Source organism: Chelonoidis abingdonii, chromosome 1, assembly GCF_003597395.2.
Source record: "Chelonoidis abingdonii isolate Lonesome George chromosome 1, CheloAbing_2.0, whole genome shotgun sequence".
In the NCBI taxonomy this organism is placed as follows: Eukaryota; Metazoa; Chordata; order Testudines; family Testudinidae; genus Chelonoidis; species Chelonoidis abingdonii.
The window spans coordinates 33128555-33145652 of record NC_133769.1 but is presented as its reverse complement, the minus strand read 5'-3'; the positions used below and the strand labels follow the sequence as shown (position 1 = coordinate 33145652).

General features: G+C 44.8%; 1 protein-coding gene across 3 annotated transcripts in view; it reads right to left on the bottom strand.

Annotated features, from left to right (window-relative positions):
* The window catches only part of GRAMD4 (GRAM domain containing 4), a 112043-nt gene that overhangs the window by 41771 nt on the left and 53174 nt on the right, over positions 1-17098 (bottom strand). For 2 of the 3 annotated variants that reach the window (XM_032768928.2, XM_032768926.2), the window contains exons 3-4: positions 9475-9595; positions 753-814 (exon numbers count right to left, since the gene is read on the bottom strand). In XM_032768928.2, coding sequence (XP_032624819.1) covers positions 753-814; positions 9475-9595 — 183 coding nt within the window. The remainder of the gene's footprint in view (positions 1-752; positions 815-9474; positions 9596-17098) is intronic. The other variant, XM_075064975.1, reaches the window with a different exon arrangement.

The window sequence follows — 17098 nt, the reverse complement described above, 5'->3', positions numbered from 1 at the left end:
GTGTTATTTACTCCTTCTCATAAACACAAGAACTAGGCGTCACCAAATGAAATTAATAGGCAGCAGGTTTAAACAAACAAAAGGAAGTATTTCTTCACACAACGCACAGTCAACCTGTGGAACTCTTTGCCAGAGGATGTCGTGAAGGCCAAGACTATAAAAGGGTTCCAAAAAAAACTAGATATGTTAATGGAGGATAGGTCCATCAATGACTATTAGCCAGGATGGGCAGGGATGCAAAACCACGTTCTGAAGCGTTCCTAGTCTCTGTTTGCCAGAAGCTGGGAATAGGCGACAGGATGGATCACTTGATGATTACTTGTTCTGTTCATTCCCTCTGAAGCACTTGGCATTTGCCACTGTCGGAAGAAAGGATACTGGGCTAGATGGCCTCTCTTATGTACATCTTTGCTTTCAGCAGAGGACAAAAATTCTACTTAATGTCAAATACTAAAGAACATATTAACACCAGCATTCTCATTTAACTTCAAAGGAAATCAAAAGACATGCAGAGCACTCTTTCCTTTCATCCTGTAAACTTAAGTTTGTTAAGTTAAATCATGGCTTCATGAACAGAAGAATATATCCACATAATCTCTCATATAAAGCTCTCCAAAAGCCTGAATAAAGAACCATCAGCTTGTACACAAATGTTCCAGTATCATCTTGCAGATCAGTTTTGAGAGAAGAGCTCACGTGAATAAAAACTGATAAGTGAATCAAATCACTAGTACTGACTTAGTCAAAACTACCTGTTCCATTGACTTGTGTCGGTGGTTTTGAGGGTTGCTGTGTTGTAGGCAGCTCTTCTGTTCTATAAAGAAAAAAAGCAACAAGAGATGAATTCCTGTAGAATCAGAGTATTTCATGCTTATAATTTCCCATGAATGAACCAGATGCATATTTTCATGCTGCAGGACTGCCTCTGCTGGGGAATGGGGGAAGTGCTGTCAGCGTCTGTTTCCATGGTAGAGGCAGCACAAGAGCATGGGAGGAAGGAGGCAGGAGGAGGAGTTAGGTTTGTTTTCCATTGTAGTGCAAGCTGTGCTGGTAGCCACCGGGAAAGTAAAATATACACTGTAGATTTATTTTCACAGATTTTTAGAATCCTTGAAAACTGAATATGTTTACAATGAAAGGTTAAAGCATGCCCCTCTTCCCTGACTGCTCAGTTCCTTCTCCCTTTAGCTCTACAGCCAGCCATTCTATAGTTCATTCCAAGATATCTCTGTACACATGTCGCATGTGCAGTACAATGGTACAGAACTTGGGTTCCCAACATGCATCAGGATTTCCTGACCATACTTCCTTCCAACACTGCTGACTGGGTGGGGGATTGAGAACCACAGATCCAGAACAATACTCCAAAAGTAATTATGCCATCATTACTACTAGAGCCACCAGCTACTCGTTTTTCATTAAATTAAGAATAAGACAAAGAGTTTCTTTAAATATGGTATTGTTTAAATTCCTATACAACACAGAGTGCACAGATATCAATTTATGATGAAATTACTTTTAAAACTCACTGAGGCTAAGTTAATCATTCTTTCACTAGTGGGAAAATACAGGCATGCAAAAGCCCAACTTTCTGTGTATTGAACATACAGTAATGTTCTAGTTACCCCCTCATTTATATTAAGTCTTATGGGGAAATTGGAATAGCTTAACATCATTTCACTTAAAGTCGCATTTTTCAGGAACATAACTAGAACATTACTGTATGTTCAATACACAGAAAGTTGGGCTTTTACATAAATAAATATAGGTATTTTTATATTTTATATATATTATACACATACACACAATAAGTTTTAAACAATTTAATACTGTACACAGTAATGATGATGATCATTGGTTGAGGTGGAGAAATCAGAGCGTGGAAGAAGGTGGGATATCTCCCAGGGAATGCCTTACTGCTAAATGATGAACTAGCATTCAGCTGAGCCCTCAGGGGTTAACTCGTTGTTAATGTAGCCTCACACTCTACAAGGCAGCATGAATGAATCATAGAATATCAGGGTTGGAAGGAACCTCAGGAGGTCATCTAGTCCAACCCCCTGCTCAAAGGAGGACCAACCCCCAGACAGATTTTTCCCAGATCCCTATAATGAACCCCTCAAGGACTGAACTCACAACCCTGGGTTTCGCAGGCTAATGCTCAAACCACTGAGCTATCCCTCGCCACAATGGAGGGAGGGGAGACAGCACGGCAGAGACACACACACACTGTGTGGGGGGGAGAGAGGGAGATGTGCACGGCCCCTTTAAGTAGGCTGACACCACTCTAAGTACACTGCCTTGTTAATTAATCAGCAAGTTGAGACAGCAGCTGCTCCCAGGAAGCTCCCTCTGTCCTGAGCCCTGTCATGTCGTCTTCCCATCCATGGAGATGGGGTAAGTGGGGTGCAGGAGCAGGGGGGAGGGGAACACCCTGACATTAGCCTGCCTATTCTCCCCCTCAGCCCCCACACAGCAAGCAGGAGGCTCCCGGGAGCAGCTCCAAGGCAGAGGGTAGGAGCAGCCCATGGCAGCGGGGGCAGGGTGAGCTGAACTGCCAGCAACTGATAGCTTGCTGAGCAGCTGCCACACAGAGAACTTAGGGGAGCAGAGAGCTTATAGCGGGGCTGCCGGTCCTCCCTGGTTCCAAGCCCCCCCACCAGCAAGCTCCAATGGGCTGCTCTTCCTGCAAGCAGTGGATGAAGCAGGCGGCTGCCAAACGACATTATAAGGGAGCATTGCGCAACTTTAAATGAGCATGTTCTCTAATTCATCAGCAAAGTAACAACAAAACAACGTTAACTGGGACGACTAAGTGAGGAGTTACTGCACCAAGAGAGCTGAGGTGATAGGTGCCTGAAAGGCCAACAGCAAGATGGTTGGTCATAACAGACGAGACCAATGGTCCTTCAAGCCCAATATCCTGCCAGTTTAAAAAGTTAACTTTGGTACATTTATATGCAAATGTTATCATAATATATTTAGATATATATACACTTCTGTTCCCATACCTAATTTTCCATTTTGTTGCTATTTTTATACTAATTTTTAGCAACTCTTATTTCGATCCATAGATAGCTGCTAGGATGCTCTTAGGTAAAACTGTGACCTTCAGGCATCTTCCAATCCATACAGCATGACTTTGACACCATGCAACTACACTGCTCCACTGGAGAAGTTACTCTGACAGTGTAGGATAGTCCGTAATAATAGCTTCTTTAACATGAATTTACACGATTGCCAAACCTACTGCTTGAAAGCAAAAGTATAAGTGACATACACGCATTCTCAAACTTTTATGATATAGGCGCTCTCAAGTGTATTTTTCCTCAAAAACATGAAGAACCAAATCCTGCCTAGGTCAGCAAACTGCAGATGAGCAGATGAACCTTCCTCTAACTCAGGAATCCTGCATACAGGATTTCACAGGATAGGCTGTGGGGCGCAGAAGTGCAACTAGCTCAATGCAATCCTACTCATCTGCACAGGATCAGCGTTCACTCCAGCTGCTGATCACTGTGGGCTGCAGCATATGTGGCACTGGGGAAAAGGAAGGATCCTGTAACAGGTAGAACATGGCCCCTCAAGGTCACGATGCATCAGTTGGCCTGCTAGTCAGCTAGCAGCAATTAAGGGTTAATGGATCTCCCAAAGGCCCTGACCCTATTGTTGCATGGGGAGGAGGCTCCCTTCCATCCTCAAGTGGTGCACCGCAAGATAAACCTATGTAAATCATAACATCCTCCAACCTGGACTAAACCCCACTACAGCCAGGGGAAGAACACCAGATCTAATAGGGGCAAGCCATTGTGGAGATTAAGCATCTCTGCCAAAGATGTCCAGAATGAAATTTGAATTCAATGTCTTAGCGAGGTAAGTGACTGCAGTAAAAAAGGATGTGAGGCAACGCTTCACAAGCCTCTATTATGCACAACCTCATTAAATTGCTAAGTTGATTTATAAGGACTGAGCAGGATTAGATCCAATACCACAGATTTGAAAGTTTTTAGGTCTTGCCAAACAACTGATCTTCAGACAGCCAAGTTATGTCACTACCTACCTGACCATAGGAAAGGGAAAAGAGACAAAAAAATTATTTCCTGTGAATATGAAAAACAAAGAACTCGGCAACACAACACTATTCAGAAACAGAACTTAACACAGAACAACTGAAGGAGGAGCAGGTAATTTAGATCTCAGTTTCAACCATTTTTATATATTCTAATATTTTACAAACCTCCTCTATCCTAAACAATTCCCACAGCACTTTTATAGATTGAATATTGAGGAATAACTCAGTTTCTGAAATGCAGACTGCTAAAATTACCATTTAAAAAATGAAAGACAGTGATGTGCCTCCTACTCCTCCCTGGGCCTTTTCCATGCTGCATTGCGTTCTTTTTTCAGCATCAAGCAATTTAACTCTCCTTCAAACCCCTTCTGAAAAATCATTAATTTAGTTTTATTGCTTACTTATTACTTCTGCGCCTGTATTATCTACTTCTCGTCTTGCCCTATTTCTCTTTAACCCTTAGAGTCACTTGCTATACAACACAACTCATTTTCTGCCTCAGCTCTTTCCCTACTCCCACTCTGTTTTACTTCCTGTTACAGACCTGCTCATGTTGCACTACACATGATAGTATTTGCAGAATCAGGCATTTAGATTGTAAACGCTCTGTAGCACATCTTTTTTAATCTACAAAGCAATAGATATTAATAATGCCACCAGCAACTTCTCCTACTGACCCTGAAATATCAGGTTTAGGTAGGCAAGATATAATTATTTAAGCAAGTATTCTGCCAGAACACTAGGGTTCACACCTGCATTCTTATAAAGACGTACACAAAAGCGCCGCAGGAACCCATGGACACAAGCAGTCAAGCCTGTGGCTTTGAGTCTTATTTGAAATATGACACCATGAGCAGCACAGTGCCATTTTTCGTCACACATTTGTGGGAAGGAGAAAGGATTTTAACTTATGATTTAAAATTAGTTCTGAATGCCAATATGAATAAGATTAATGCAATCTTGGGTGCTACTTTCTTGATAGGACTAACCGACCATCTGCTTTGGTTGCATCTGGAGAGTGGGGTGGGACAGAGACTGTAATTAATTGCTTCAGACAGATTCAGAAGGAGAAGTCATGAACTCCTTTGTTTCAGGCTTGTGCTCTTGTAAAATAGTGGACCAAGTACTAGAACGGAGACAGACTGAGTAAAGAGGCTGGATTGGAGAGATCCTCTTCTCTGTAGCTCTTGAGCTGCTTCTTCAGCCAGGGAGATCCTGGGGCGTACTGGCTTAATCATTGTCCCCAGAACTCCCATGCCATATGGAGCTGGGCAGCATGGTACAAGCTTCCTAAATCTACTCCAAATCCAAATTTTAAAAAAATCACATCAGTTCTACTGCAATTAGGGACTCCCACCCAGAAAAACGGTAAGAGGGGAAGGGATAGCTCACTCTAAGGGGTGCCAGCATTCAGATTACAGTAAATCATATGCTTACTCAACCCTCAAATTACTTGCACTTGAATGCAAGGACTGACTAAGTTGATAAAAAAGGCTACTGTACCCAATAGAAATGCAGTTTTTAAAGAATGGACTCATTTGTGCTTAAACATATTGCAATTAGGAAAGCATGAAACTTTATAGCTGTTCGCAAGTAGCAAATGACATGTAATATTACACAGTAGTGAAGTACAGGGTTACATGCTTCCATTCAGTTCTGAACCATGGGAGCCACCCTGCAACAATATCTAGATATTAGTAAGCATGAGTTTTACAGCTACATGCATGATGCATAAATTAAAAAGGAAACCCAACACCAGACATACTGGTTATTTACTCCAACATTCTCAAAGTGCTGTGCAAACCCAAGTGGTTTTTTTGGAAGCTGCATGACAATATCATTACAATTTTTGGAGGGGAAATTTTTTTTTTTAAAGCTTGGAGCCACTGTATACCCATTCCAACAGTACTGAGGTACTTCAGAATCAAATAAAGTGTACTTTGCCACAAAGTGCATCAGGTTGTGGACAAAACAGAGGTTTTCCAGTATTCCAACATCAGCACTTCACTGGTGCCATAACTGGCCTCCTGATGACTGCTGCAGAAGCTCAGAGAAGCAGAGATTCTAGCCCTGCATTTCTTACTGCAAACACATTCAGGGGTAGGCTATAAGCATCCTCCAACCCTTGAAATATATTTATTTTTAAAGGGTGTAGATAGACAATGACACTATTTTTCTCAAACTGGGGCAGGAAAAGTGTCATTCAAATTGTGCCCATGCAAAGTAAAGGTTTCTGAACTTGGAGTGATCTTACGTACAGCAATTGTTGAGTTAAAAAAACAGCTACATATATTCTGGATTTCACTCCTCTTGTTTGAATATACCCAACACTATTTATGCATGTTAAATTTACTTCAGAGGAATGATTAAAGATTTACATAAAATACACTGATTTCCGTTTCTCCCTGCCAACTAAACACACCCACACTTGTAAACATATAGCACACTTTATGTAGCTAACATCCTATGCTTGTCGGTTCTTTGCCAACAGAAACAAAGAGAAGGATTCTCACACAGGAGATATGTTTTTACACATGAAGAGATGTTCCTGGGATGTTAAAAAGTTTCACAACAGATAAAAACATTCTCAAGAGTAGCTACTGTACACGTAACCTATCACTAACTTGGGCAGATAAAAATAAATAAAACAAAAAGTGCAGCCAACTGGATGTGTTGGAGATGTCTGTTCTGCACTGTCATGCAAAAGAGCCAGACAAGAATTTGTGATGTGAGTCCTGGTTTTATTTGCTAAACTGGTAGATCATTTACGCATCATTCCACTGGCAAAGTACCACAAGCTGCAGCTGCTGTACCAAAGTCTGGGCAGACCGAGTACCTCCCTACAGAAAAGCCTCTATCTGGGTGCCTCCATGTTCTCAAACAGTTCCTTCCCAAACACTGGATGTTGGTGTGGGCACCACAGCTGCAAAATCAAGAACAGTAGAGAAACACAGAAGATAGAAGCCAGGTTTTTGACAAGACGGTCCTCTTAAGCATCCCTTTTCTTGCCTTCACTGAATTCTAGTTGCAACATCTGTATTCGTCTCAGGGTACTTACAGGACCCACCAAAATTGTAGTATCTGAGCACCTCCCAACTATTTAAAAATAGAAACAACAATCTCCTCTTCTTCCTACTCTATAGCTTGATTTTGTTTGGTTGTCCCATTTGTACACGAGAGCTGCATTATGTGTCTGTGCGTGAAAATCTTTTGAGGTGTTTTAAAATATATTTTGTGTTACATGTAACTGATCAAAAAGGAATAAAAAAGACACTTAATTCATTCAAGTGGAAGGCAGGTTAGAAAAAAGGCACCTTAAAATAAAGACCCAGCTGACATGAGCATAAATATGGAAACTCTCTCAGTGCTGTTGTCTTTTTGGTCTTGCACACATCTGCATGCCTCACAAACAGAACAGAGGGCAGAACTGGTGAAAAACAAATTTGGGGTTCTGACAATTTGGAGAATCTATGTGCAACTTTTGAATTCTGTTTGGTATTATGAACTCTATGGGTATGTCTACACTACCCGCTGGATCGGCGGGCAGCAATCAATCCAGTGGTGATCGATTTATCGCATCTAGTCTAGATGCGATAAATTGACCCCCGAGCCCTCTCCCGTCGACTCCTGTACTCCAGTGCCACGAGAGGTGCAGACAGAGTCAACAGGGGAGCAGCAGCAGTTGACTCACTGCAGTGAAGACACCACGGTAAGTCGATCTAAGTACGTTGACTTCAGCTACGTTATTTACATAGCTGAAGTTGTGTAACTTAGATCGCTCCCTCCCCCTAGCGTAGACCAGGGCTATGTATCTATATCAAACTACAAACCCCATTTTGATTGTACGGCTGGTCTGTGCCTTCTCTGCCTTTTCACCTCCATCTTGATCTGAAATTCCAATGAGTGGTAACACAAGGATTACCGTGGTCTTCTATTTAAATGGAGGCACTCTAGTTCAATGAGCTGGCTACCATCAAGAAGAACCAGTCCTCCCAAGATGGGCTGGAAACCAGACAACTGATCGCCTGACTATGGGTTTGAGGCTGAACAGCATGTCACCTGATAAAGGGGTCTGGAAGTCATGGAAGGAAGGAAGGTACCAGCCATTTTACAGAGGGAGAACGAGAAGGAAACTGGCTCTTGGAGTGAGAGCTGACTCCATGTTCTGAGGAGAAGGCGTAAGCAAGACCTGGAACCCTGAAAAGACACTAATCCTGACTCCAAAGAACATTTACAGTGGTGAGGAAACTGAGGCAGGGAATAGAGTTCAAGCATTTGTTTTTATCTAGATCTATATATACACACTTCTTGTGGGGTCTAAAGTGAAGAGCTACTGGAGTTTCTTGGGGGATCAGTACTGGCCTGGGGGGCTTAGGATAGCTGGAACACGGGGCCCCACTTCCAAAAGGAGTATCAGACAGTTTGGCATACAAGATGTGTGCCAGAGAGGGTGGACCAGAGACAGTACTGGAGCCTATCCAGACCAAGGGAAGCTTAAAATTACATAAGCCCAGCATGTGGGTCCAGCAGCCTGGTGAGTATCCAGCAGCAGGAGCTCAACCAGGGCTGTGACAGGGATCATGTTGGAGCATCAGCTGAACAGAAGCTTCCAGTGAAACGCTGTGGACAAAAGGACTAATGCAATCCTAGCATTCATAAACAGGAGAATTTTGAGTAGGAGTAGTGGGGCTTACATTACATCTGTATTTGGCACTGTGTCCATTTTCAGTATCCACAATTCAAGAAGAATATTGAAAAATTGGAGAGGGTTCAGAGAAGAGCCATGAAAATGATTAAAGGATTGGAAAATGTGTCTTATACTGAAAGACTCAAGCTAAACAGATTGAGCTCTTAAAAAGACATTTAAGGATTGTGACTTAATCAGTCTGCAAGTACCTACATAGGGAATAGAAATTTGATAGAGAGCTCTTTAATCTAACAGACACAGGTGTAACAAGATCCAATGGCTAGAAGTTGAACCTAGACAAATTCAGACGGGAAATAAGGCATTAAAAAAAGGGGGGGAGAGACTGGGCGGAAGGGTTATTAACCAATGAAACAATTTACCAACTTATTCTAATGGTTGCAGTGGATTCTCCATTACCAGAAATTTTGAAATCAAGATTAGATGTTTTTCTAAAAAAACATATGTTCTAGTTCAAAGGAATTAATTCAAGGAAGTTCTACGACCTGTGTTATGCATGAGGTCAGATTAGATAATCACAATGGTCCCTTCTGCACTTTTTAATTCATCAAATTCTGACTTCCCTGCTCTCCCTAATGAAATCCTGGGTGAATAAATAAGCATGAGTTTTTTAAAGTTTCTCTGTAACTCTTCACTCTGTGCCACTCAGATAGTTTAGCTGACATTTGAGTACACTTTATGCAGTGATTTCTCTTACCTTGTTTTAAGTATTTCATTGACCTTTTGTTCCAGTTCCAATCTCCTCTGCCGTTCTTTTTCTAGTTCTTGTTTTAAGGTTTCAGCGTTTGTTTCTTCTCTGAGCTTCCTGAGCTCTTCCTCTGTCAAGAAAGGAAGGAAGAAAAGTTTAATTACCTTGAAGTGTCAAGAAATTTTTAAAAAAGTAACCCATGAAAACAAATAAGTAACAAATGGACTGCTTTACGTGCATATCTATGCAAATATATTGTCCAGCAAAACAGAAAAACCATTTTATATAATATTTTGTTATCACTGTTGAATATGCTCCTCTTCACAAAAAGGAAGTCTATTTTTCAGCGTATCCATATACACCATGGAAGGGTAACATTGGTTAATTATTTTAAAAAGGACTGGGTTAATTACAATGCATTTGTAAAACAGTTAAAACAGTAAAAAAGAAATTTGAAATAAACTTGAGGTGTAAGCTATCAGTACCCAATACAGTTTTCTAGACTGGATCCCAGGAACAGGGAAGTTTCTCAAGTGATAGAAGTGTTCTTCATATTAAGATACAGCACAGGAAATACAAGGCAATTTTTTATTTTCCCTTTACATTAGATACAGGTCCAAACCAAAACCCTAGATCTGAGCACTTTTAAATTTGGGCAAGTTTTTAATATAAAAACTTTGCCACTCAGGCCCATTCCTACCCAAGATGTAGGTTAAATTTTTATAGTCAATAGGGTATTATGATACACACTTTTAAGAAAAGCCTGTTGTGTTGAATCAACCAGTACAACCAATGAAAAGCCTACTTAATTACTAATTAATCTTGCAGTTTCGGGGGCTGGAGAATTTACTGATAGTATCCTTTTCACAACTCCACATTAGTCTCCAAAGAAGGAAAGGATTCAATGTCACTTCCAGCACATCACTCCGAACAGATGCATGAAGGCATGAAACAAAACAAGACAGAAAGTCTCATTCATTTTTTAAAAATTAAAGTTACTCTGCTCAGTATTTTGTTGCCCCCTTTATTTTTTTAATTGCCTTGACAATAAGCAGCAGAACAGCTGTAATGTCTCAAACTCAAAGCAAACCTGACAAGGGAAACTAGCTAATCGTGGTATCTCCACAGAAACAGATCTATGCTATAAGTTATTTCATATAAACTAACAACACATGCTTATAATATGTCCTGCCCTCTGGCTAGCTGTTCTATGCCTATTCATATCGCTTCTTGTAAATCTGTGCTAATCAGAGGATTGTGCAATTTGCAAGAACATTTTAATATATTTTAAGTGACCTGGTGGCCAATAGAGAGATGTTCTGTCCACTCTCCATGTCCCTCGACTCTCTGACTACATACTAAATGTTTACAATACATTTGGGGTAAAATAAGTGACTGATAATAGGATACAACTCCATTTATTGCTAGGTTACCGGTTCAATTTCCACCCATGTTTGTAGAGAATGAAAGTTATTAACATACCACTGATGTCTGTAAGGAGTCCCTGCAAAAAGAAGGTCAAGTGTTGAATGAGCATTGAAACTAAGCCATCCTCAAACCTGTAAAGGAATTTCCTCCATGTCTCAGCGCCTTCTCGAGACCCAACCAACACGACCCCACCCCAAGAAGGGCCAGCGCTCCACCGTATGTAGCCGCCCAAGAATCTGGCCCCCGGACCACCGCACGAACACCAGCCACAAGGGGAACCGACGCGACTCCCCCACCCGCACTACGAGCCGCACACACCGGAGGAGCAGGAGCCACCCCCCAGACCGCCCCACGCACTGCCACTGCCGCAGGATCCACCACCACAACCAGACCGCACCACCAATCCCCCATCATCGGACGGACCGACACGGCCTCAAAAGACGCCAAGCCGATCCCTGCCGCCAGAAGGTCACATGCTCCGGCAGGTACCCACCAGATGACGACAACCACGCACAAAAGACCAGGTGCCACTCCCACACCCACCAGCCCGAACCAAGTCCCACCAATAACCAACAACGGTGCTACTCCGCCAGTGACCTTACCTCAAGAACCAACTGAAAGCCCCCAGAGCCGCAAGTGAGACAGCCCGTCGATCACACGGCAAACCCACCACCCGCACCGGTCGAGGGAACCGAGGAACGGCGGCCGAAGGATAGGCCAGCCACACCATGGCAGGCCGCCTGGATCGGGGAGCTCCAAGCGGCAGCTTCCTTCGGCGAATTCGACACACTCGTCGACAGACTCACCCACAAGCTATCTACAGAGGCTGCCTCAAAGAGGACACCGAACGAAGCGGCCACCCGGCCTCCTTCAGCACGACCGCCTGAATCATGCGGCCAAACTTTCCAGAGGGAAAACCGAAGGAGGAACCAACGCGCTACGACCCGCAGCAGAACTCCAAGATACATGAAAGCTCTACAGAACAAAACCGCCCCACAGGCATGCGATAGTCTCGATGGTCCTCGTCCTACTGCACGATCCCGCCCGAAGCCCTCTACAGCTACTCCTTGGAGTGTTGGCGCATGCCCAGGAACGAGACGCACCCGCAACCCGGATGCCTTGGCCCCCTGCCCCACTCACGGATACACGACACCTAGAGGGCTTAACTTCACTCCTAAAGAGGTGCAGCCAGGGCGTCCAGAACAAAAGAACACCGCGCTCCGAAAGGAACGGGCATCCTCTCAGCCTGCTCAGGAAGAGAGACCCTGGCTGCCTCTGCTCCTCCGCATCTTCAACCTGTGCCAGCGGCTTTGGGCAGGTCTCCCACCTCCTGGAATGAAGGCCAATGACCGTCCTGACCACAAAAAGGGCGAAGCGAGACGACCCCAGCAAAAAACTGGAGACCCATCTTCCCTCTGCCCCACTGAGTACAAACTATAATGCCGGCTACCAGGGGAGCCAAATCAGCCTGGACAGCAGAAGGGCTTCATGCCATCCAGAGGGGTGCATACGAGCACAACTTCCTGCTCCAACCATATCTCGCAGAATGACCAAGAGGCCGCGGAAGTAAAAACAAGTGAGCAATAGCGTGCTCGACTGTCCAATGCCTTCGATACCATCCCCCACCACCACATTTCAATGCACTCTAAGGAGTTCGGAATGCCAGAGTCCTTCCTTTGCCTGATCCGGCGACTCTACGAACACTGGCAAGCACCAACAACCGTTCGGTCGAAGGGGAAACCAGGCCGAGATCCAGATCCAACACGGTGTAAAGCAGGGCTGCCACCTCAGCCCCACCCCCAGGCCTCCCCAATCAATCTCAACCTCTGCCATGGAGGTCCGCTCCTGCGGGCAGATCTCGCAACCGGCGCTGACGGCTCGACCTGCACGGCGAGAAGCGTGAGCGTACTGGTCTAATGCAGATGAACCTGGTCTGACAGCAGACGACCCGAGAGGCCCAGGGCATGCTCAACACCATCGGAGAGACCGCTTGACTGGGACGGGTCTCTGCTTCAATGCCAAAAAAGTGATGCTTCCTCCAACGTCGACGGAGCAAGAGACTCGGTGCTGGCGACGGAGTCCAGATCCAGGGCAGAGCCCGTCGTCGCCCCTGCTGAAGGCAGGCGTACCAACACCTCGGCACGCCGATGCGTCGTCGCATATGGAAGACCCGCGAGACAACTCACCGGAGAGTCCTGCAGGACGCGCCTAGATCGATGCCATACGCTGCTGGCCTCATGGCCAAGATCAACGCCCTCAAACTTTCCTGATCCCTCATGCAGTCGCCTTCATCCTGAGAGGTCCGCCGTGTGCAAACAGGTGCCCCTCAACAAGCAAGACACACCATCCGCCACACCGGTCCCAAAAAAAAGTGGAAGGCTGTCCCTGCCCAGAGAGCCAGCGAACGAGCGCCATATACATTGCTCACAGGCAACGGTGGCGCCAATGTTCCGCCCAGCATGGGAGACCTCTGGACATCGCAAGTCATTAACGCATGCCTTCCGCTCCCTGACGTGTCCAGACACCACAGTAAAGAGCGTCGGGCAACCGCCCCTGCAGCACCTGCCACTCGAGAAGCGAATTGGGCAGGCCCTCCCCAGGCCAGGATGTAGCCACTTTCCTGAGCGGCTCTCTGGACGGCGAATTCAGGCCGAGAACAAGTGGGTACATCGCCTCGCTGTGGTCCCGCGCGCCCGCACGCACGCCGCCGGCATAGGAAGCGAACTGGGCTGGCCGCTGGGTATGGAGCGGAGGAGGCGGCAGGAGCTTGGGAATTTTTCTGGTGGCCGCAGATCGAGACGGAGGGCAGCATACACCGTCAGCCCTAGGAGCAAGAGAGCGGCTGGAGAGTCCTGAAGGCGCCGTCCACAAGCGCTCTACAGTGGACAACCATGAGGAAAACGCGACGGGCAAGGTTTGAGTGACAGAAGTGCGCACCAGAACCCTTCTCCCGCGGGAGCATTCACCACACTTTGCTGACTGGGGTTCATACACCGCAGCCCAGGCTAAACATGTCCACGCTCATGGAGACATCCGTCATGGGAACGGACAGGCGCTAGCAGGAAGTGCAGGTACCCCTGGAGACCTACTGCACCATTGTACCTGTGCGCTGCAACCCCACGCCAAAGCCTGGCAGCTGCGCCACAACGCCGTCCAGGACTAGCCTAGTGGAAGGCCATCGGTCCACACACCCGGTGAGATTGCCAGTCAACGCACATCCCCGACACGCAAGCCCGCTGCCGCCCAGAACATCGTCGTCATGGACGAGGAGCGGAAAAAGATCTCCTCGTCGACGTGACGATCCCGTTCGAGAAGAGACCCCAAGCGCTTCCGTGAACCCCGAGCCCGTAAACTCGAAAAATATGCCCCCTTGACTGACACCTTGCGGGCAAAGGCTACGAGGTTTACAAACCCGACGCCCTGAGTCGGGGCATAAGGCACTGGGACCCCTGTAACAAAGTATGTACTTAGGGCCTGCGGGTGGGCCGTCGCTAGCGCGACTCAGAGACGTTTGAATGTTCGGACACTACTCAGGATGGTCAGGACAATTTACACCGAACACATCACCAGCCTGCCAAACAGGAGTTGAGCCGATGTGCTTCACGCACCCACGGGGGGGAGGGGAAACCCTAACAACCGCCCACTACTAAAACTATAATCCCCTGGATCCATGAACCCACGATCTGAGGATTCCACCATTGAGGGTCACCGCTGTCCCCACTGCCCGGCCACGCTTACTCTAATCAATGGCTAGGTAACACATTAGATGAGTGATTACCCCTCACTGCTCCTAACATGCCGCCTACTAATATTTTTGACCCCACCCACCGTACACCCCGCATTGGGGACATTACAGACTGTATGTACTATATGCTAACCCATAACCAAATACCAGCGTCCCCCCACACTCTGTATGTTGCCCCTGATGACTAATGACTGACACATCAAACTCTTTGTATCATCTTTATTTAAATATTTTCTAATAAACTTTTATATCTGTTTTGTGATAAACAAAACAGTTTCAGTGTAACAGTCAATGAGCCAGGGGTGACAATTCAGAGTAGTTAAAGGTTAGTGAAATATTGCAACAAAATATCAGGTGAAGTTTGAGTGCTGGGTAAGAATATAATGGGCCAGAGGGAATGAAATATACAGATTTTTCATTGTAATGTTAATGTTAGAGGAAATTATTTTACAGTATATAGTTACACAGCAGAACGACTAAGTGGTGCATATAAACCTCAACCACCATGAAAGATTGTTGCTTAGACCCTATTCCCATTCCACAGTTTGTTTTCATTGATTCAGTCACAGAAAATTAATTTGAAAAAAGTCAAGCATTTGAAAATTATACATGTTTCCTGAATCACACTATGTATAACTTATGAGTTCTGGTTGATATTATAAAGTTATTATGAAACAACTGTACCATGGAATGCATAGATATAGATGTGGTACTCCGGGGGAAGATTCTGTGCCAAAAAAATTACAAATCCTGAAAATTTTATTTGTCAAAACAATACATTATAATTATCCAGTTTCAATTGTTTTGGCAAGTTATTTAAAACTACAATACAGAAAAAAGTCACGAATAACTATTCAGCATTTCCTAAATATAGAATACGAAAGTTAGTTACCAAGCATTTGTACTTAATACCCTGGATTTAAATTACATTACAGAATACCAAACAGCAAATAAAAAAAATAGAATGTCATTTTAAACTGCTCAGACTTTCACACATGAAAGTCATACAATTTTGTTAATCATTGTCCTGGACCTGGCTGTGTACTTTGGGAAGTGCTTGGCTCTGACTGTCCTGAAATGTTATTGACTGCTTGGTAAACGTTTTATTTGCCGTCAAAGTCTTTTTTTAAATGGGTAAGAAAAGTAAATCCTGAGCTGTAATCTAACCTCACTGTGCCACTCTGGCACAGGAAAAAAGTGAGAAAGCACCTAGATCTGCCTAGTTGATTCCCTGACTGTCATTTATAAGGCTTTACCTCAGTCTGGCAATGTAGGGGCCTTAAAGGTTTTACAGAATGGGAACAATTAACTAATAATAGGAACATTAACAATGCTACTATACTGGCAGGCTGCTACACATCTGCCTCAAGGAATGAGATCAACTAAGCATCAATAGCAACATTAACAAAACATGTTGGCTTTTTTTTTTTGTTTGTTTTTTCTTACAAAAGCTATTTTCTTGAATTTCAAAACAAAAACAATTTTCAGTAACATGATACTATCTAATTGAGTGGGTTTTTTTGATTCTCAAGAAGTTATAGGCATATTACTAGGCAGGCGCAGGCTGCTCCATTTCTGTCTTGGGGACAGAGTGTCTTGCTCTTGCATAATAAAAAGACCTAGCCCCCTCCACTTCCGGCAAGCTGCATTAGCCCCACCCCATGACGATAATTAACATTCCCCCCACAGGCACATCCAGCGCCCCACTACCTGCAGTGATGTGCCCCCGAGGCTGCTTCAGGCATCCTGGAACACATGCGCTGCCCGGGCCGCTGGGAAAGAAGCACATGTCCCCCTGTAGATTTCTTTTGCATTTCTCTACACAGAGGGGCACAGAAATATGCAGACTGGGGCTCAGAACTCTGTCAGGAATAATGGAGTCTGTCATCTGCTGTCAGGGCTGTAGCATGTCCCTCCCAGATCAGGTGCAATGGTGTCTTGATGGACCTATCGTTTTTGGTCACCTATTCAAGTAGAAGCACCTTGGGACAATGGGTTGGCTGATGCCAAGGGAAATCAGTTCAGTGAAGTTTCTTTGCAGGGGGCCATAGAAGTGGAGAGTGAAAAACCCTCAGCAGCAAAATAAAGAAACCAGGTGTTGTTGCTGGGACATGTAAACTGGAGAGAGCCAGATGCACACGAAATTTGGAAAGGAGAGAAGGGAATGCTTTCATTGCAGAGGGTCCTGCTTAACTGCAGGACCAGCCAGGAAAGAATAGTGCTAGCTGACTTTGAGAGGAGGACTCCATATTGCTGAAGAGAAGGATACTGGACCCCTCAGAGGTCTCTGCCTTCAATCCAAAGGACTCTTCAGAACAGTGACAAAACTGAGGCAGGGAAATGTGTACAGCTGTATTTATTTTGTCTAGATTTGTATTTCTTGTAATATCTAAGTAGAGTGATTGTGTTTAGAATCCTATGCAAAAGATGTCTGAGTGTCTGTTGGCCTTCACTTTCACA